This window comes from Genypterus blacodes, unplaced genomic scaffold (assembly GCF_046128005.1).
Source record: "Genypterus blacodes isolate CSIRO-AG114 ecotype Tasmania unplaced genomic scaffold, CSIRO-AGI_Gbla_v1 ptg000106l_1, whole genome shotgun sequence".
Taxonomy (NCBI): domain Eukaryota; kingdom Metazoa; phylum Chordata; class Actinopteri; order Ophidiiformes; family Ophidiidae; genus Genypterus; species Genypterus blacodes.
In genome coordinates, this window is record NW_027466910.1 from 679,205 (window position 1) to 701,220 (window position 22,016).

The 22,016-nt window shown below is 47.7% G+C and overlaps 1 protein-coding gene across 5 annotated transcripts in view; it reads left to right on the forward strand.

Moving 5' to 3' along the window:
• The window catches only part of gulp1a (GULP PTB domain containing engulfment adaptor 1a), a 45,310-nt gene extending 23,825 nt beyond the window's left edge, over positions 1 to 21,485 (forward strand). For 2 of the 5 annotated variants that reach the window (XM_076160580.1, XM_076160581.1), the window contains exons 2-11: positions 4,610 to 4,695; positions 12,109 to 12,170; positions 15,646 to 15,717; positions 17,049 to 17,147; positions 17,240 to 17,377; positions 17,464 to 17,580; positions 17,883 to 17,972; positions 18,736 to 18,874; positions 19,037 to 19,131; positions 20,415 to 21,485. In XM_076160580.1, the coding sequence (XP_076016695.1) occupies positions 4,668 to 4,695; positions 12,109 to 12,170; positions 15,646 to 15,717; positions 17,049 to 17,147; positions 17,240 to 17,377; positions 17,464 to 17,580; positions 17,883 to 17,972; positions 18,736 to 18,874; positions 19,037 to 19,131; positions 20,415 to 20,486 (912 nt within the window). In that variant the 5' untranslated portion in view covers positions 4,610 to 4,667 and the 3' untranslated portion in view covers positions 20,487 to 21,485. Of the gene's footprint in view, positions 1 to 1,466; positions 1,486 to 4,609; positions 4,696 to 12,108; positions 12,171 to 15,645; positions 15,718 to 17,048; positions 17,148 to 17,239; positions 17,378 to 17,463; positions 17,581 to 17,882; positions 17,973 to 18,342; positions 18,574 to 18,735; positions 18,875 to 19,036; positions 19,132 to 20,414 lie in introns of those variants that run through there. The other 3 variants (XM_076160584.1, XM_076160582.1, XM_076160583.1) reach the window with 3 other exon arrangements.
• Positions 21,486 to 22,016: the final 531 nt, after the last annotated feature.

Here is a 22,016-nt window from a genome sequence, read left to right on the forward strand (position 1 = left end):
CTAAACTCCTTCTCCTGGTGCGAGCAGGGCCCCCGCTTCCTTGGAAAATGTCTGGTTTCAGCCACTTCTCCTTCCCCTCCACAGCTGTTCATACACCAGCACAAACACCAAATGATACAGGGCAAAGCGGAGAGAGAGAAACCCCCCCCTGGAAAAATAAAAGTGCGAAAAGCAAACCCCTAAATCTGGAGGCCCTCGCTGGTTTTAAACGGCCTCAGAGAAACGAGCGGACGCCTCGCCAGTAAAAACACAGTACCACCCAAGGCCCTGTTCCAGCCAAATGCATGACCAAAGATTTAAAAAATGCAAGGATGTGTTTTCCATCGCACCATGGGAACTTTGTAACATGGCTGGCACATGTTCACACACAAACAGGGACGAGCTCAAAGAAGTTGCTGAAGGACAAACTAACGTAGACGTGAACTTCAATATAATTTGGCTCAATCATCTCCAAGATTGGCACGTAGAAGTTCTCATGGGAAAGTACATTTGAGTTCCAAGTTTTCCTCGCCTTTGATTGTGCTCTTTTCCTTTTACATTCCTCCAAATTCCTCCCTCTCCCGAGTCTTCCCGTTTTGCCAAAAATGCCACGTTACCGCAGTCCGCTCAAATTGCCTCTGAGAAGGCGTCGCGTCCGCTCCCTCCAGTTTTTGTCCTTTGACCGGCAGGAGGCTGTGAAGGCGGCGGAGTGTAGACGTACCACTGCCTCACTTAATTAGACCCCAGAGGGAAGCCAGGTCGGCCCCGGCTCGGATCAGGAGATATAAAAACTGCTCTGCGGCTGTGCGACTCGCCGCCAACGAGCGGAGAAATTGGCCGTCACATTCAGATGTTTGTCAGTTCCGGCGTTGTGCTTCTCTGTTCACCCCCGACCGCCGAGGCTGTGGCAGGCTGTTCATCTACAGCCAGGTGATAAAAACAGACGTTTTATCTCGCCTGCCAAAACACACAATCCTGAACCTTCAAATGTTCCCGCAGCGGAGTGAAGAACAGGTTCTGACAGGGTTATTAGAAGGCCACAGAATTCTGACAGGCAAAGCTGTTGGGCCTCTGTGTGTGGCATTGTTGTGACGTTTATTTCAGAATGTTTTCAACGCGTATTTGATGAAAGTCAGCCAGGAAGTTGACCAGAGGCAGTTGCCAGTGTGCGTCACTTAGTGTGTGAAAAGGGTCAGATTGCGGCCCGCAGGCTTTTATAGCTGCTCTCTGGTATGCTGCTGTGCATCCACGCAAACCGTCCTGTCCTCTTTTCCCCCACACGCACAAACTCAAGAGGAATCCTGTAGCACAAAACTGTGGGTGGAGGAAGTTTGGTTTGAATGTCAGGTATCATGTGTCGAGGCAAAAAGCTTCTTGTCGAGTTTGCAAACCCCATCATTTCTCCTGACTGCAGCCCTCAGTGTATCACCATCTGGCCCACAGCTGAAAACTATTAAGCTCTGCTGGAACTTCCTTTCTTCTACTCCAGCCCGGGTTTGAAGGCGAGTAAGTAGCTTTTATCTGAGCTCTGCTGTTGTTTTGCATGTTTCTCCTCGTAGATCTCTCTTTTTTTCTTCCCTTCTTTCTGCAAAAAGGCCAGTGCTGCTTTTCCTTTGATAATCTGTGTCAGGGGTCTGGGATGGGGGGCTGCATTTGGATAAGGAGGAGTGAGAGTTAGTCTTGGGTCAGGCACCGCCGACGATTCCGCCGAGGAATTCGTAAACAGATTGCAGTTGCGATGTCTGATGTGCTGCTTTAAAAGGCAGATTCCAGAGCCCGACTGCGAGCAAAGAGAAGAAAACAAAGGATCTTTGTTGATTTTGGTTTCTAAGGCATTATGTCGGGAGTGCAGCGCTTGTTCAAAGCTCGCTGCCTTCTGACTGCATATGGGTCAGATTAGTCGCTGGCTGAGAAGCTCTCACAGACAGAACCTTTAATTTCTTTGCTAGACTTTAGATTCTCGTCTTCTCCCTCTCTCTCTCTCTCCCTCTCCCCCCCCCTCTCTCTCGCGGGCATTTGAATTCCTCTTCATTTGTGGATTGATCTGTGCGGGTTGAGAGACGACTTCACAGGGTCAAAGTAGGTCGCTGGGTTTCTCGAAAGTTTCTCTCCCGAAGCTGAATTCCAGAACTTTGAGTCACTGGACAAGCTTCTCACTGCGCATCTCATCTCTCTGTGCTTTTGTGCTGCTTGCTCATACTTTCCACCATTCATTCTTCATGCTGGATTATGGGGGAGACTGATTTGACCTTTAGAGTTGGGTTTATTCCTTTACATTCCATCCGCTGGTTCTTTGAGTCAGATTAGTCTGGCTTGGATTGCTGTTGTTGTTGTATTTAGTGGCGTCATTGTTGCAATTCAACCTACTTTATGTGTGCATGTGGTGTTTCCTCAACCTGAATGTGAACTCAACATAATGTAAGACACACACACACTTTCCTAGTAAGGAATACCTATGTTGGTGGTGGTAAACATTGATGGGAGCCTGAGGAAGTCTGCACCTCAATGTTACATCTCTCTCTCTCTCTGTCTCTCTCTCTCTGTCTCTGTCTCTGTCTCTCTCTCTGTCTTGGGGTCGGCAGTCCTCCCGGGGGGGTGGGGGGGGGATGGTGGTTGTGGGGGCACGGGGGGGTGAATCACCAGACAGGAAGCTATTAAAACTGCAACTGTCAGTCACAATGTGCAACATCACAGTCATGGAGGAATGAACACAAAACGCACACAAAGATCTCTCTCTCTCTCTCTCTCTCCCTCTCTCTCTAAAGACGATATAATAAAACCTGTTGGGTAGAGAGATTATATTCCAGATCATAGTTTAGTAACTTATTTGTTGCTGAACCTTATAAAATAAATATGTACTGATACTAAAGTACATTTCTTTGAATCCACTCTTCTCTCCTTTATTCATTCTCCTCGGCCTCGGTCGTTCATTTATTCCTCTGCTGGGTCTCATATCATAAGGAGATTTGAAAGTAATCCCTCAGTCAAGCCGAGCGCTCTATGGGTGCAAATCGGTAAATCGAATGCTGCGTTCCTCTGAAAATACTACGCTGAGGTCTTAATGAGGTAACCGGGCAAGCCCTCCTCGTGTGCTGGATTGTAAACATCGCTGTCGTCGTCGTCTTCTTCTTCTTCTTCTTCTCCAGCAGAGTAATTCTGTTTGGCATGCTGAGGAATGTCCCAGTCCACACCCTGAAGCCTGTTCTGTCTCTGTTCCCTCCCGGGCCTCACGAGGGCCTGGCTCTGCTATAGAATACGCCCTCAGTGTGCACAGCGGCGGTATATACCCCCGCACACGCGTATTTGCAAACCTCGCACCTCCCCGTTTACGCGCGGATCTTCATTACGCGTTTTATTGCGTTCTAGCGCTCCTAGCTTCTCATCAGCGGTAGCCGGAGGGAAGAAATGGCCTCGTCGTTACAGAAGCTTCTAGCAAAACCTGCCAAATAATTGCAGTCCACCCCATCATCACCTCCCAATGCCGCGTTTGATATGAATGCTTTATTATTCAGTCGCCCTACTTTTGATTTAACTCCACAATTACAACAAGAACAAGGGAATTAAGTTCAAGAATCTCTTCATTACGTCTCTCACAGTTTTCATGACTCAAGTATTGTTTTGCTGTAGCGAACAAAGTCATTAAATTACGTTTGAGAAACTGATTGTTCCATCGTCGTACATCATGTTTATATTATTATCAAGTATAATTTACACTGAAGAAGCTAATACAGTTGTCATGGTTTCTAATGTTGTAGCAGGTTTTATCCGGTTCATACAGAAGCAGGAAGCAGCATTTAGTCTTTCCAAGCACTCAGAACTGCAATAGCTCAGAGATGATTCTATTAATGTCAGAGATGGGAACATTACATTCATTCTCTAAGTCTTCTTCTTTTCATAAACAGTAATATTGCTGAAAATGGATTGTGAGGCTGAGGGGTGTGTGTGTGTGTGTGTGTGTGTGTGTGTGTGTGTGTGTGTGTGTGTGTGTGTGTGTGTGTGTGTGTGTGTGTGTGTGTGTGTGTGTGTGTGTGTGTGTGTGTGTGTGTGTGTGTGTGTGTGTGTGTGTGTGTGTGTGTGTGTGTGTGTGTGTGTGTGGACCCACTGTGCTTTTGTTGTTATTCTAGATCATTAAGTATAGAGTGTGTGTGTAACTGCTGGTCGCTATGGAAATGCATCCAACAAAACAAACCCATAGGTCCTGAGCTTTGGCTTTGATTGGCAGTGAGTTTACCCACCTGTACGTCTGGCTAGACACGCCCACAGTGCAGCAGGCTGCTGAGTGAGCAGTTAAGCCTCCATGACTCAGAGTCTGTGAGGCTCTGAAGAGACGGCCATGACAGCACCATGACCATGTTGGTTGTCTTTAGAAATAATGAGTGTTGGGCGTCAAAACAGGAAAAGCCGGCAAACACGGCGCTGCCCGGTGGTAAACAAAGGTGGCACAGATGGACGGGGGGGATTTTCATTGGCTTTACACTCTGACAGCTTGGCTCTTTCTCAACACTGCCCCACCATGAGAGAGAGAGAGGGAGAGAGTGAGAGAGAGAGAGAGAGACTTTGTTTGTTGTTTCAGGACCTTTTTGTAGGTTAAAGCCATTTTTAACTTCTTCTTCTCCCGCTGCTTTTCCAGGTGGAATCTTGGCGTATGAATACTTCACTCAGGAGGCTCCAGCACGCAAGCTTCCACTATGAACCGCGCCTTCAACAGGAAAAAAGGTGAGCACAAACAACTCTGCCTCGTTTGGTGTCAGGACGTTTACGTCTCCTGTCTCAGGCCTCACACACACCCTCTGAGTGTGTGAGGGTGTGTGCGTGTGTCCACTTTGGGCGAGCTGCCAGTTGTTGTTCCTGATCAGATGATTGCAGTCTTTTGTTTCAGTCCTTTTTGATGTGACCTTCCATTATTTTTAGTAAGGCACCAAAGTGACATCCTGCAGCAGACTGAAGTCGCTCCTCCGCTCCTGCAGCCGCGTCTGGGAGCCTCGCTGCTCTTTCACGCGTTCCTCCTCACTTTATGCGCCAAAATGCTCCCAAAAACTGTAGTAGATCTTTCTGTGAGACTATACAGTGCAGATCCATATCCAATATCTGCATGAAATATGGAATAAATGTGAGATTAACAGCCTTAAAGTTTCAAACCGGAGCAGCTGAGGTATCTAATCTGTGTATTCATGCTTCTCTACACACTCCAGATATAATGTTACACACCAAAACACCAAACCTCTCACACAAAATCGATAACAGCATCCACTTCCTGGCACGTCTTGGCCTGAGTGTTAGACACTTTGAAGGCAGCTGTAAGACGCCAGAAGGCTAAATCACTTCTGATTGGCCGGTGCTACGCAGAGGTGACCCTGCCTAAATAAAAAGGAGTGGCGGGGGGTGTGTGTGTGTGTGTGGTGTGTGTGTGTGTCTTTGGGACTGCGGCCTGATGTGTTTACCGCCATCTGTCCCGCTCCGTCTGGTGCGAATCAGACCTGGACAAGCTTTGGATGCAGGCAGAGAGGAAGCGTCCCAGGTGGTGCGGCGCCATTTCCTGTTTAATGATATCAGGGCGTCATAATTCACTCAGTGGCAGTCAGCTGTTCTATTTCAGGAGCCTGGAGACGGTAACGACAGAGGGCTCGCCGTAAACTTTGAATTTGAAAATACAGCTCTGTGTAGGAGATTCTCCTTCATGTGGATCTTTACACGAAGGTCCGTGGAAAGAGAAGCGTTCCAAACGTGCGACTCCCACGCAGGCTGTCAGCCGGCGTCCACTTCAGAGCCGAGCCCTGGTTCACTTATCTGCCGTGAAATATGTTTTGAAGCCTTTTCCGCTAATGGAAGGACGGCGGCTTTTTCCCCCCAAACTCCAACACTCAGCCGCCTCGCCGCCTCCCCGGCAGATGGCCACCCCCTCAGGCAGCTCGCCGTGATGATTATCTGTTACAGTTATTACAGGCAGAGACCCCGGCGCATGGTGCCAACAGGTCCATACCAATTACTATAATAGATTGTCCCCCCTCCCCTCCCCGGCCCCCGCCCCCCTGTCCCCCCTCCTCCTCCAGGGCGGGCATGTTTCATCATCAGCGAGCATGAATCACCAGCGTGTGTTCCATCCTGGTGTATGCCTGTTTCATTCCAAGAGTGCGCGAAAAACTGCATCCCGAAGGTTGCCGTGGATACGTGTTAGATCAGGCGGGCGTGGCAGCCGGGACTCTCGCTTGATCCCTTATTTTACAGCGTGGCATTCTCAGCCCAGGACGTCGATTTGAAGCGTTCCCATCCGCGGGGTCACACTGCGTTTACTCGCCGTAGTGATTTCACATTAGAGTAAATTATTCAGGATGCGGCCGCCGAGCCTCAGCTGAATTCTGTCAATCGATGGCGAAGACATAATTACCTTGTGGCTCCGCTGCTGCTCCCCGTCGTCATTATTAGTTCATTTTAAATGGATCCTTTCTCATTTCTTCTTTTATGAGGAGTTTGTTTGGTAGGAGGTTACGGGGCAGCTACAGCCGCGGCGTCGGCCTCTTTGATTGTTTTGCTACATTAAGAAGCATCGACGCTGTCAACAAGGCCCGCCGGGTCTACAAGTGTAAATACTGCATTTTTAATCGCTGTGGGTCTGTCGCCATAGATACAGGTTATACCGCCTTAAATCTTCCCCCCCGGTCTCTCTTTTTTGTGCATCCAGTTACCACAGAGCCATTTAACGCCTTCTGTGATTTAGAGGCTAATTAAAGCAAAGCAGGTTTGGAATCGCAGAGGGCCAAAGGGGGAGGAGGGAGGAAGAGGAGGGTGAAAGGAGGTCGGCTGATTTTTGGAGAAAAGCAGAATCTGGTTAAATGTTAGCTTACTTGAATTTTCCGATTCTAACAGTCATCTGTCTCCCGTCTTCATCCGTGTGTGTTGACGTGTTTTGCGGTCTTGATCGTATCACGTGCGTGACGTCGACGGGGAGCTCCATCATTTTTATGCCCGGGCCTTTATCGCCCCGTGACGCCGGGACGTGACTCGCATGGAGGAAGAGGAATGCCTCAAAGTAGCAATTTGCAAAACTTAACCCCGCCGCTAACTCGACATCACGTCTACTTAAAATGATGTACTGGCAATTCTACAAAACATACGTGTGGTTAAAACGTGTAATTGCTTCCTTGGCAGCAATGTTGTGTGAGTCACGACACTAAAGTTTATAAACTCTCAGTGGTCTCTGTGCTGAAGTGAAGGTGGCTGTTATAGTTGAACTCTGGGTGTGCGGCACCCCCTAGGACGATGGCCAGGAAGGCTCACAGGGTTCTGGCTGTGTTGATGTTGGGTTTATGAAGCAGTGTGACCACCCAGCATGACTCACACTTAATCTGTAGAGTCAGAAGGGGCTTGTGAACCAAGTAAAGGACAGATACGACTGTTGTACCATGGAGAGAAAGTTGAAGTGGGAAGTGAGCATTGTTGAACTCGGAACACCTCAGTTCGTCTCAAAGGTCTCTATCTTTAAATGACTTCTATTGTGCTGCGACTACTAAACCCCTCACTGCTCCATGCCGATGTCGGTCGTGCCTGCAGAGAGACAGGCGTCCTTGAGCAGCGTTTGAAAAATCAACCATTGTCACTTTGATATAATAGAAATGAAAGATTGTAAAGTAAAGAGCTGAACCTTCTCCTTCACGTCCACACAGAGAGGGAGATGCAGCTGACTCGGCTCTTTCTATTTCTCCTTCTCCTTCTCCCTGACGCCTCAGTCAGTAAACCTTCTAACTACATGAGCTATAATTAGCTTTTTTAAATGAAATTGCGGGAGGCAATTGTCGTTTTGTCAACAGAACTCTGATGCTGAGGTTTACCACTCTGATGTTAATCGCACTCGTAAAACGCTGCGGTTAATCCGGCCTAAACATTCATTTGCTGAGGCCAGAAACTAGTTTGGAACTTTCACTGCAAACGACTGGAAGTGGTGAAAGTTTGGACTCACAAACACACAACAAACACACAACAAACACACCAAATTACCCCCGCTACCTCAAATTACCCCGGATCTTACAAAATAAGAGAGATGGGAAGTTTATTCAAGGTAAAATCTGAACTAATTGGCAGTTAGGCTAAGTTCATGTACGAGACTGTAATGAATCCAGTCTCGTATTAACCAGCTATCCAAACGATAGCTGGTTAATATTTTCATTAATGTCATCGTATTAGAAATCAGTAAATCTCTCCTTTTTATTTGTTTTGAAAACCTAGGGATGATTTCTTTCTTTCTCATTTCTCTGTTTCCTGTCTCACTTCTATGTTCCATGTCCAGGTATTCAGTTCAGTCTTTGTGAGCTGTAGATATCTTGAAGTAAGTGGCTGCTCTGACCTCTGACCTCTCTCTGTGTATGTCTGTAGCGTCTCTATGGTGATGATATTATTGGATGCAGCATTGTATCATGTTGGCGACGTGTCCTCCAGGCCAGATAACAAACCGCTAACAAACAAACAAACCCGCCTGCGGCCTCGTCAACCTCACAGCGCTTTTCACTTCCACTTAGCGTCGGCGTGTGAAACTCCACAGCGGCTCGATTGATTTTTTGTGTCGTATTTATCTCTTTGCTGCACAGGTCGGGCTTTGAATAGATGTGAGGTAGAGACCTGGTCTGCTTGAAGGCCATTCTGAAGCCTGCGGCCTGTGGCCTTCTAGTCTCTGTGGTGACGAACGCAGCTTAAGTGTTTGTTTTGTTTTAACTGTCCAGGAAAAGTGTTCAAATATGAACAGTATTAGTAAACTTCATGCATTATTCAACACCGAAAAGCAGCTAAATTCAGAGCATAAGAGCTGGAAAAGTGTGTTTTTATTTATTTAAAGGTTGCAGCCAGCTTCTAGTTTACGCTCTCATTGGAGAAACGTCTTGCCGCCCAATTTATTGTCTTAAACTGTGTTTTTTCCTTTTTCCCTTTACGCTTTTATCGACTTGCCTCACAAACTTGCTGAGGTTTTCAGGGCTAAAGTAAAAGTTTCAGTTATCAAAATCTTTTTTTTTTAACTACTTTCATTGGCTATGAAAGACGGAGCAACTGCATGGCTTCATCTTTAGCGATGATCCGTCCGCCTGCAGGTGAGGAGGAAGAGGAGGAAGAGGAGCTGGAGCGCAGGAAACAGTGCCGGGCCGTTTAACTCAAGCTCATCTTTATTCAGCACTAAACCATTAACCATTTCTATCTGTCTACTCTCTTTAATTGGAGCGTGTATGCAGGTCAGTGTTTTAGATCCGGGGCTGACAGTTGAGTTGAGTTTGTCATTTATAACCTGGAGCTGCTTTCGTGTCAGCTGAGTCGTTCAGTCATTCATGTGGATGTGGCCGTTGTTTTCTGCCAGTGTGTCGCTGTGACCTTTACACACACACGCTGATGAAAACGTATCTGTATGCAGTGGTTGTGAAACGTAAACCACACACACACACACACACACACACACACACACACACACACAGATCTGACAGGAATGATTGGGCTTCTCCCACAAACCCAAACCAGGCTGTTGCTCGGCGACGACAGCAAACCCGTTAAACCCAAACTGATGATTTGCAGCATTTCCCGACTCCTTTTCTTCTCCATTTGAACCTGATTACATCGCTCTCACATTAACACTTAAGTTGTCTTCACACCAAGTTAATTTCCATCCAGTTTGCAAACTTAAAGACATCAAACTTTAGCTCCTCAGCTTTGAACTCATCAGCTAAAAGTGTTTTGTCTTTATTTTGTTTGTTGTTTTCAATCAGCAAAGCACTTAAAAGATATGAACTGAACATCTGAGGCAGAGGAGGGAGATGAAGACGTTTCCCTGAGGGTGTGTGTGTGTGTGTGTGGTTAATCACATTATCACTCCGGCTCTTTTTGATGTTCACTTCCAACACTTTCGTCAGGTATCACACTGAGCCGCTGATATCCTGAAGTCAGAGGTGGAATGATGATGATCCTCCCTCCTCTTCACCGTTCCCTCTCCTCCTCCTCCTCCTCCTCCTCTCGTCCAGACTTCACGGCTCAGATTCTGCCTGTAACTGCTTGACCTAAACATTGGTCTCCATGTCAGATTGAAGTCTTTAGGTGTTTCCCTTTCTTATCTCCAGGCCTTAATGGTTTAAAGTGCAGAGATCCTACAGCAGCTGAGGTAAAGAGTAAGATCCTTCATTCTGACTTTGACCTCTGTGACCTGCAGCTCAGTACAGTAAACACACACAGTATTGGAGTGGTGCCTGCTGGGGTCGCCGCCCTCCCTGACCTTCATTAGTTTGCTGGCTCGGGTTAGACGGCCCGTTTCAGAGCCCAACTGGCCCCCGATGCTACGGCGCCGGCTAATGCTAATGATGGAAGTCGCTGGAGTGGAGAATTCACGAAGGACCGGCGACCTTTATTCTCTCTGCCACGCTGCTCCGGCTCGCGTGGCAGAGAGAATACTCGAATTCTGGAAGGTTCTTTAAAATGTGAGGGTCGAGGAGTCGGACGTGAGTGTGTGACAGAGGAGCGTCGCCGCCTCACAGGGACGCTCTGACCTCCAGGTTTGACCCCTGCAGCTGTCAGAGCCTCCTCGTCCTCATGAACCCTTCACTGTGTCTCACCCTCACTGTGTCTCACCCTCACTGGGTCCAACCTCTCGGCTTCTTTGCTGCTTTTCTTGCTCTGGCTTTGATGCCATTTTACTCAGAGTGTGTGAGAGAAGAACAACACTCACCCCCGCCCTCTCCCTCCTTCCCTCCATTCCTGCTTTAATCAGAACAGTGTGTGCTGACGCGGCAAAATATATCCAGCCCTACCTGTCATGCCTCTGTGTCAGCCCCCTGACTCCTCACTCCCTCCCTTCCTCCTTTCCTCCCTCCTCTCTCTGTGAGACTAAAGTTTCTTCCCCTCCTCCGCAGAGGGAAGGAGGGGACGCACCATCCCTCCATCAGCTCCGTCTCCTCCCCTCAAGAGGCCCCACTAGGAAATTGATTGCATGTGGGAAGAGGCGGTTTGCTGGATGTGAGCAGAGACGATCTGCTTGTGCTGCGTCTTAGGAAAGTTTGAAAGGAGACGCTTGACGTCTAATGTGAGGAAAAGCATCTGAAACATGAAACAAAGAGCAGGAAAGAGTTCACGTCCCTCCCTGAACCCGGAGCCTTCCTGTGCACGCCGAACACCAAATTAAAACTAATTAGAATAGACTTTGCATTCATCAAGCCACTTAGCAGCGACGACAATGTAAACCCATCTGCATACCCGCCAAGAGGACGCAGACGAGTTGATTCGCACCGCTGTAGCCGCCGTCGCCAAGCAAGCTCTTGATTGGAACAATCACGCCGCCGCCGAGCGGGCCGAGGTCGCGGCCGCTGCGTCCTCTGTGGCGGGGATTCATTAACGCCGCCGCCAACCGCTGGTGATTGCGGAGGGGAAATGAAGACGGGAAGGAATTCTCAATCAGGCGTCGTTTGACAAACGGCCTGATGGGACGTGTCGGGTCGTGCCGCGGGCGACCTTCGGCGACCTCTGACCCTCTGCTCGTTTCATCCGGGCTTTATGTGACACTGAGGGAAGCGACCAATTAGCCGTAAGAACCGTGCGGGCGCCCACACCAGCACCATCTGCAGTTTACGCTGATGAAGCCGTTTCATATCTGGGTAATAATTTGGCTCGGTTAGCTGTGATGAATTCTTTCCTTTAATGCGCTGGGAGACATCTGCAGTGTATTAATGTGGAATGGCTTCAAATGCAATCAAACTAAAGCTTTTGACTTTGCTGCTTTGTGTTTCCAGAGAAAATGAATCCGTCTCTGCTTCGGCTGCTCTGAGGAAGTCGTATAGGAATGCGTAGAAAACTTCAATCTTAAGTCCAAGTCCAGGGCAAATGGAGCCCCCAGGACAGTGTTTATGTTGTGATCTGCTATAATGCTGTGTTTAGTTTCTATGGTGATGAGAGACGTGAAGCTTCTCAGCAGCAGGAACAGAACACACAGAACTCTGAAGCAGCTTAGGTTCTAATAAAGTCATTCAAGTTTCATTACCATTCCACACACACACACACACACACACACACACACACAGGTGTTTGAGTGATGTGTGTGTGTGTGTTTCTGCACCGTGTGTTATTCCGTTTGATCTCTGTTGATCAGATGTTGTGGTTTGTTTTGTGTCGTTTCAGATAAATCATGGATGCACACGCCGGAAGCTCTGGCCAAGCACTACATACCCTACAATGTAAAGGTAAGGTGTGTGTGTGTGTGTGTGTGTGTGTGTGTGTGTGTGTGTGTGTGTGTGTGTGTGTGTGTGTGTGTGTGTGTGTGTGTGTGTGTGTGTGTGTGTGTGTGTGTGTGTGTGTGTGGGTGGGTGGGTGGGTGGGTGGGTGGGTGGGTGGGTGGGTGGGTGGGTGGGTGGGTGGGTGTGTGTGTCGGTGTGTGTGTGTGACGGTGTGGGCGAGCGGCTCGCTAATAACCCCAATTAAAAGGAAGAAACACCATAAAATCAAACGCACCTCTCAGTTGGGGGCGAGTAGCATCAGATCCCCCATGATGCATTTCTTCTTCGGCTCTTTCAATGGTGGCTCACCGGCTCACTCGCCCCGAACTGGTTGATTTGTTAAAAAGCAGTTTGATATCTGAGTGACTTTAAACAAAGAGACCTGATTGATCTCCTGATGCTGGTGTCTTATCTCTCTGTGATGTTGTGGTGATGAGGTTGATCCAGAGTTTGAACACTGAGCCTCTGCTTCCTGCTCGCTCTTCCTGCTGCTTCTCCTTCTGTCATGCAGGAAAATCTGACCTGTCAGCATTTAAAGGTGTGGAAAGCGTGTCGTCCTTCAGTGGGAGTCTGATTGTCTAGTGCTCGGCGGCGGTGACTGGAGAAGTGGCGTGTTTATTTTTATCTGCAAACTCCTCTCTTCACAAAAGTCTCTTTTTTTTATTCCCGACAACTTTGAGGAAGTGTGTTTCACGTGGGAGGCACTTTGCCTGTCAGAGCGGTTGTTCTGCTTCATCTTCCTCTCCTGCGAGGAAAGCTTGAGTCAGCGTGCGTCCCCGCGCCTCCGAAGCCTTTCTATTCATCCAGGTACAACTTCAGACTTCCACTTCCTCCTCCTCCTCCTCCTCCTCCTCCTGCTGACGTTCCGGCCTGCATCAAAGAGCCGACGGGAGACGGATCTCTCAAAGCAAAGTGTGCTGTCAGTGTCCCTGCTCCCACTGATGAGCTGCCAGTCCAGAGAGATGTGCTGAGATCCCAAGAGAGAGAGGGAGAGAGAGAGGGAGAGAGAGAGGGGGAGAGAGAGGGGGAGAGAGAGAGACGGCCAAAGTGCTTACAGGAAACGCTCAGCCTGCGCTTCCTGACAGTGGATCTGCACTCATCTCACTGGGGTCATGAAGCTCTCTCCCTCTGTCTCTGGACTCTGGACCAACTTTTTGACAAAACTCCACCACTGCAACATTCCTGCTTCTCCATTCTGCTCAGCCTGATCTCTGATGTGTGTTCATTGAGGGTCTCAGGCTGAACCCAGCTTGGTATTATAGGTGTTTATAGTCAGCAGATTCCAAAGCTCCGACTTCCCCATCCAGACTGAGACGATGAGCCGGCGCCTTCTTCAGGTCTTTGCTCTACAGTTCAGCGCTCTTTAGTCCGGACTGAGGGCCTGAGCCTGCGTACGAGGGTCAAACCTCCATGCTGTGTTATTGATGGTGTTGTTTCTGGCTCTACAGTGTTGAGCTGCGGTTGTGGATCCTGGTTGAGCCGCTTCCTGTTCCCTCCAGGTGCTCCAGACGGTTCTGTTCCCCGCTGAGAGAAGTCTTGAAAATGCTTATTCAGTCCCTGTTTATTTTCAGAAAAAGGTTAACATTACCTCAACAAATCCTTAAAATAGAATTCCCAAAAACCATTATTTTGCGATATTCAGCTTTGCAGCAGGCAAACAGGAAGCTGGGGGGGGGAGGGGGGATCGACTCCTGGCTGATTTTCTCTGCTGACGCAGAACAGCGAGCCGCTCCGCGCCGCTTCACACACCGGCAGCGTGAAAAGGCAGACGAGGGTCACCAGAGCAGCAAGGTGAAGATCTGCACTCGCCCGCCATTACTGCTGCCGAGGTGCAACCTGAGCAAGGTGTGTGTGTGTGTGTGGAGAGGATTATTCCTGTGAAGTAAATATCAAATATGAAATGTGTCTGGGAGGTTTAAGCTGCAAGAATTTGCCTAGAACGTCCATGTAGAATCCTTAAAGTGAGAGAATACTGCAGCTCTGTAGCTCCTACTGATGGAGAAGGATGTTCTGGAAAACATTTGAACCCCAGTTTCCAACACAGTATCCAATCCTGTCATCTAGAGAGGGAATGAAGACACTGAGCCTCCAAATCTGTGCAGTAATGCCTGAAAGGATGTTGAATCTGCGTGGAGATTGGAGTTCTCTGTCCCTTGTAGGCAGCAGAGAGGTTGATTGTCCGCACCAGTTGATGGATGAGCTGGCGAGCTGGGTTATCTGGTCAAACCTCTCTCTCCCCTCCTCCTCCCTCTCCCCCTCCCCCTCCCTCTCCCCCCTCCCTCCTCCGCCGCGGCTCAGGATGCAGCGGTCAGGAACGAGAGCTCCTCCGTTCTCCATCCATGCGTCTGTCTGTGTTGTCTCGTTTGTCTTACAGCTGTTTTGTCCTGAAGTTTTAGGACATTTGTCACGCCAGAGTTCCTCGCCAATCCTCATATTCTAGTCCTGTAAATGGGTAACCGTGATGATACTGGATAAGGGATTACAGAGTTCTAGTTTCCTCAAACGTGACGTACCAAAAACATCCACCCATCTGTCCGTCCTTCCATCCGTCCGTCCATCTGTCCATGTCAGGGTCGGGGACAAAAGCTTTATTTCAATGTTTGGGGCTTATTTTCCTACTGTGTTTGCTTTAATGGTTCTACATGACTCACTTCATAATGTCACAGTGCCTCACGTATGATGAAGATGATCTATGAATGAACAAGCAGGCAGAGCGTCCTGTAGCCTGGAGACCCACGTCTCCGTCCGTCTCGCTCGCCTCGCTTCAGTGGGAACCGTGTTTGTGTATGTATGCAGATATTGGAACAGGATACACACACACACACAGCTCGGTAGGCATCCAGGCTGTGTGTGTGTGTGTGTGTGTGTGTGTGTGTGTGTGTGTGTGTGTGTGTGTGTGTGTGTGTGTGTGTGTGTGTGTGTGTGTGTGTGTGTGTGTGTGTGTGTGTGTGTGTGTGTGTGTGTGTGTGTGTGTGTGTGTGTGTGTGTGTGTGTGTGTGTGTGTCTGCCAGCCAGATGGACAACACAAAGTTCAGGCACAAAGGTTAATGGCTCCATCTGATGGAGAACAGGAGAAGTGCGGCGCGGCTGAAGTGTGCGCCTGTGTGTGGGATTTCATTAGCAAACATGCACCAGCGTCTCTGTGTGTGTGTGAGTGTGTGTTTTAGGCATAAGTTTGGTGTCTTAACAAGTGTTTACTGTTCTGCATGAATTTAAACTCAGAATAACAAATGTAAAGTAAGTGAGGATCAAAGTGTTGAGCTAATGAGCAGGAGTTGTGTATTCCTCTGTTACTTCACCTCCTCCCCTCTGCAGCACAGTAACACACAGTACACTCTGTACTGTACTGCTCTGCCTTGGCTGTACTGTACTGGGCTGTCACACTCTGGATGTATCTGCCTTTTTTTGTCTTCATCTTCCTCTTCCTTCTTCCTCTCCACAGTTCCTTGGAAACACAGAGGTTGAAGCCCCCAAAGGCACAGAAGTTGTCAAGGATGCAGTGAGGAAGCTGAAGGTAACTGTGTGTGTGTGTGTGTGTGTGTGTGTGTGTGTGCGCGCGCAGATTGAAGCAGTCTGAAAGAATGACAAATGTGCCTGGGCCTCATCAGCAGGCAGCAAGGTGCCCTCAGAGTTTCTCCTCCAGCTTGCAAGTGTGTGTGTGTGTGTGTGTAAGTGCTGAATCAGCAATAAATGTATAAGTGGAGCCGGTCAACCATTCCTCTCTACTAAAGTTAATAAGATAAAAAAAACACAATGGTAAGAGAATGCGACATATTGTACACACATACACACACACTGCTGCTGGTTGAGGACGCTTGTTTTCGACTTTTGACTAAAGATCCCGGCTGAGTGGCTCGCCTGGCCGGTTGGTATCCACGGATACGCCAGCTCTGTTACCTCTCTGGGAGTATAAAGGCTCTGGTGAAATATAAAGATTGAGCTTTGGGCCTGGAGATCATTAACCTTCATCAAGGTCAAACACTCATGACCTTCAACCTGCACACTCAGGAAAACATCTTCAATTCCCAATTTGACATAAAGAGGCTGTGAGTGTTCAGCAGAGTCCCACACCTGCCTGCCTAGCTTTGCTACTTTAAAACAGATCTTCCTTCTGTTTCTCTCTAACTATGAACATGATTTCACCCTAAACTCTCACATCGCCTGTAACTGTAACATCATTCACACAGAGGAACATCAACATTCTGCTGTTTCCTCTCTTCTCTCCTTCATCGGGCGCTGACCTAAATTCACAGACGTGTCTTGTTAATATTTACGCCAGTTGGCATCAATAAGCTCGTCAGATGTCACAGACGCTCCACCGTCAATGAATCACAGGTGGAGTTTGTCTCTGTGACACATTAAGCTTTAAAGGAGATGTTTGTTTGTTTGGTTAGCGCAGAAAGTTACTGTCTCACTCTCAAGGAAGCTGGTGAGTTTGAATGCTTAACCTACGGTGGGAAATTCCAGTATTTGAGTCGCAGCAAAATAATGACATCATCAAAACACTGTTAGGCTGGAGCATAGACAATGATGTAATCCGGCTTAGGTTAGGTAAAAAACAAATTTATCCTTATGGTATTATACGTCCCTTAACTATTTCACGTTTTACGTATTTTCCCTAGACAATCATGGTGTTGATATAAATTAAGGGACTTTAAATAATTCAGTCTTTTGGTGCCAAATAGTTTAAAATGCAAACATCCTGAATACAGAAGATAACTGGCTGCTGCTCTGTTATCTCTGCTTGTTTAGTCTGTGTGTGTGTGTGTGTGTGTGTGTGTGTGTGTGTGTGGGTGGGTGGGGTATACATCATGTCTCTTATGCGTCCTTTTATCTCTCTGGCAGTTTCAAAGGCACATCAAGAAGTCTGAGGGACAGAAGACCCCCAAGGTGGAGCTGCAGATCTCCATCTACGGCGTGAAGGTCCTGGATCTCAAGACGAAAGTGAGTGCAGCCGCTTCATTCAGCCGTTGGCTTGTGTTTTACTCATTCATTTATGGGGTTAATGATTAAAGACGTTGTCGTTTTGCCCGCAGGAAGTGCTGCATAACTGTCAGCTACACAGGATATCCTTCTGTGCGGACGACAAGACAGACAAAAGGATATTTACCTTCATCTGCAAAGACTCTGAGTCCAACAAACACCTCTGCTACGTGTTTGACAGTGAGAAATGTGTACGTATCAAAGGTTTACCTCATTACAGCATTATTGTTTACCTTGTATGCGTTAACACTGCGTCTACGTGTGTGTGTGTGTGCAGGCAGAGGAGATCACTCTCACCATCGGCCAGGCCTTCGACTTGGCCTACAAGAAGTTCCTGGAGTCGGGAGGCAAAGACGTGGAGACGCGGAAACAGATCGGAACCCTGCAGAAAAGGGTGCGCTTGATTTACGCCGGCACAACTCTGCTGCTGACATTACCGGATGCTTTCATTAAAGAACGCAGTGTTTGTTTTGTATTGATCATTCCGAGCCGTCCGGAGTGTGAAATTGAGCTGCGCTGATGGAAATGTCAGCTGTGACTGTGGTTGTTGTTGTTGGAGACCTGTGATTGTGTTACTGTGCAACAGGCTGAGACGCTGCTGTGGCCTTCACTGAGCGTCGGAAATGTCTGAGCTCGGATAAAACTTGACGCAAAGCTTAGATTGACTTGTTTGATGTTTTTTTTATGATTTTTAAGCAGATTCAAGAACTGGAATCGGAAAACTGTGAGTTAAAGAAGCAGCTTCAGGACCTGGAGGAGCAGCTGATGATCGCTCACGTCCCACCAGTACGTCCTGTACAGTGCATTAGTATCACCATAGTAACGCTGAGTAGGTCAAATGTCGGCCCGAGGTCCAAATCTGTACATTCAACTGAGTAACTTGGTTGTTTTGTCAAAACGATGCTGCCCACTAGTGACACCTAGTGGTTATAAAATAATTTTGAACAGCTAAAACCTTTAAAAGCGGCGTTCTGTTCTATTACCATGCTAATTCTACAGCTGCTGTGAAGTAGATTGATTAGATGAGTTAGTTAGTTTGATGGGTGATGATGGGATAAACTCCTCAGCGTTCTCCTGTGAGAGAAACCACCCAGATGTGGAAGGACGCGTACGTTTGTCTCTGTCTGCTCACTTCCTGTCTGCGCTCTCTTCTCAGCCGCTGCACATAGACGCGGCTAACGAGGCGTACATGCTGCAGAGGCCCTCCTCTCTCTTCTGGTGTCACAGCTTCAAGTCGCTCTCCTGTCTGGAGATCTCCTCCGTCACGCTCACGCCCATGAGCTCGCCCGAGTCCAACCTCTCCAGCGGGCTACTAACCCCTCCGCCTGCCAAACCTCCTCTCCTTCCTCCTAAGCCGAGCGAGGGATACAGCATCCCACGGCCTCGTGTAAACAAACACCTCCTGCTTCTGCTCTCGCTTTCCTGCTTCTTCTCTTACGCCCTTTCGCCTCTTCCTCTCTCTCTCTGCTGCTTGCTTTGCTTTGTGGGTGACTCGCTCTTGTCCGACTCTTTGACCTTCACCACTCTTCCTGACTTCCCCCCTCCACAGGCAGGGAGCATCCCCATGAAGCCCGACTCCACCGACGTGTTCGACATGGTCCCCTTCTCCGCCGTGACGCCGCTGGTGCCCGTGCCTGCCAGCAACGGCTGCCCGCCTCCACCGCCGACCACACTGCCGCCAGACATACGTGAGTATCTGATTCACACAGCAGTGAAGGAGCCACATGTCTGCTGCTTCACCTGAATAACACTGACTCTTCTTCTGACACCTCAAAGTGTTTCTTTAAGTCAAACTCTTGTGGATGGTGAAGGTCTGAAGTGTGGCTCACCTGCCGTCTGTGTGTTCTCAGGGAAAGACCTGTTTGGAGCCGAGCCCTTTGATCCGTTCACATGCGGGGCGGCCGACTTCCCTCCAGATATTCAGTCGAAGCTGGATGAGATGCAGGTGAGCGTTTCTCTCTGTCAGACTCTGTGACTGCGACTCGCCACAGGCAGAGAGTTCACAGTCACTCCAGGCTACATCTGTGATGATGACTCTCTTAGATTGTACCTTGATATGCTGCTTCTGCTCTGGAGACTGTAGGCAGCAGCCGGCAGCTCAGTCAGAGGCAAAGTTACATTTCTTCCTGTGACTTTGGATGACTTGATGAGATCACATGGTTGTTGTGGCATTTAGCAGTTTGCATCGCTGGCACTTTGAGGATTCTTTCTCTACATTTGAGGCTGAATAACTCTGTTGTAGAGAGTAAGAACCCCCCCCCCCTCCTCATTTATTACATCATAAATGTTTAAGTAGCAGTTGATTGGTCCTTGTGTTGTGCTGCTGTGGCAATAAAACGAGCAAACTGTGAGGAATCAGGATACTTTCACATTCCTGTTTATTCTTCTGTTTGTAATAAACCCAGAATGTTTGTAATGAAATCCCAGCGTCCTTCAGCGGGGCCGATTTAATTTGGTTTAATTTTGTTAATCCAAACTAAAGAAACAGTCAGTGACTCATTACGCCGTCCAGAACCAAACAATGCTGTTAATGTGTTCAGCTGGTTTGTGTTTTCCAACCTGTTGTGTGTTTTAAAGCTCGGTGTTGCCAGTAGGAGGCAGTGTTACACAGACGCACATGTTAGATGTTAACCTTGGCCTCTTCTTCTTCTTCTTCTTCTTCTCCCTGTTTAATCAACCTTCTGCTTCCAATGGTAGCGTCAGAGATGGTTTGTACTCTCTGTATCTCCCTCTTCCTCTCTCCCTCTCTCGCTCCCTCTCTCTCTCCTCTGTCCTCTCTCCTTTCTCTCTCTCTCTCTTCCTCTCTCTCTTTGTCTCTCTCCCTCTCTCTCTCTTTCCTCTGCATGCTGTCATTGCTGCTGCATGCAAATCAACGCTGAAGTCACTTCCAGTAGATTTTGTTCTACTTTTATACTCTGATTCACTCTGCTTTAGTTTTGTTTGTCTCACCTCTCCAAGGTCGTTGTTGTTGTTGTTTTTTCTCATTAGATGTCATAATATTCGGCTGCATTATTCACCAGCTCCTCCCGTTCCTCTTCTTCTCCTCTCATTGTGTTTACAGTGGCATTAACTCTGTGCATAATGCATGCCGCTCTCTGTCCCTCTGCACTCAGAGGCTTATAGGCTTTAGTCCCATTATTCATCCACTAAAGTCGTTATCGAGCCGGTTGTTGCGTGAGGGCGGGGTCTCGGCTCACCGCTCTCCTCCTTCCCTGCTTGTCTCCTCAGGAGGGGTTCAAAATGGGACTAACCCTGGAGGGCACCGTCTTCTCCCTGGACCCGCTGGACAGCCGCTGCTGATGGCGAGGAGACGCCGCACGCTCTCTCTGTGCTTTTAACTCGTTTGTATGAAGAAGTGCCAAAATCCACTCCACGGTCAAGATGTCACCTTTCTTTCATCTTGAGGTTTATATGCATTTACATTTTAGACTTGTTTTGGGGTTTTTTCCTTTCCGTTTTTCGATATTACAAAGTAGATCCAGATCCATTATAGAAAAGAACTATTTTTGTAAAAACGCGAGGGGGGGGGGCGGAGTTTTGAGAAACCTTTGCTTGCACAGGCAATGAGAGATGTATATAGTAATATGTCCAATGGTACAAATCTGTGGCAGAACTTTCATATTACACCATATTTGTGTGTAGACTCTTCCATTGAATATGCACCATTTGATTCTCTATCGTTAACACATTCCTGTTTGTACGCCGAACACAACCTGGCCAGAAGAAGAAGAAATGGAATCACAAACACAAACCTTCAGCTTAGCCATATTTTCATACTATAGCTTATTAAAGTACTCCAGATTAATTGATTTTTAATTCACTGTGACCTTTTTGCTTACTGATGTATTCACATATTCTATTTTTTGGCATTGAATTGTTTGAAATGTCTAATTTGCCATGTCAGTATTTACTGGGCTCGTTATGTCTTCACTTTGCCATCGTGTTATGCTGCGTTCTAGTGCTGAGGGAAATTGGGAAACGCCAATTTTACAACTTGGAAATTGCAATGGGACATCTGCAGAAGTCGTATTTACCAATCGCACACTCTGGATTGTTGATGCTACATGAGTTTTGACCTAAAATGCCACGCAGATTTAAGGTAAAAAACAAACAACCTGACGCATTTGGTTTCTCCCACCTTCCCATAGCACTTGAACGCGGTAGTATCTCTTTTCTTGCACCACAAGGCACTTTTATAGAAGACATCTGTCCTTGTACAGCACAGTGCTAATCCCATTATTTGACTTTGTTTGCAATGCCATTGCTGTTGCAGTTATTAAAGAAATGCAAAAGTTATTATTCATTGATTAATATTTAATGTCTTATTTTTGGCATGTATTCAGTTGTTTTCCCTCTTTCCTGGATTTAGATATCGCCTATATTTTGTGTTGATGCGGACGGTTTCAGGAGTACTTTGCTCTGCGGATGTCTTCTAAAGGTCGATCATCTTGGTCATTGCATCTTTACCAGTCCTCTATCCTCTTTCTATCATGAGATGCATTTAGACCTCAAGTTCTTGACCCGAACAGGAACTCTTGTACGATGACGCCTCAGGAAGAAATGCGTTAAAAACTGCAGCTCTGCATGTGGGGAAGCTTCAGCACCTCAGCCCACAGCGCCGACCCAGGAGGAGAGATTCCTTCCTATGAAATGAAGGAAAGTTCCGGAATCCCTGAGGTTCTTTGTTTCTGAGTATACTAACATTAATTTTGTAGTACTAGTTGTTCAGACCTTGAGCCAGATTACTCATGGGAGTCGTGTGAGAGTTCAACAACAACGGCTCAGTGAATGAATAAACAGATGATCGGAAAGAGGAGGGAGCCACTTGTG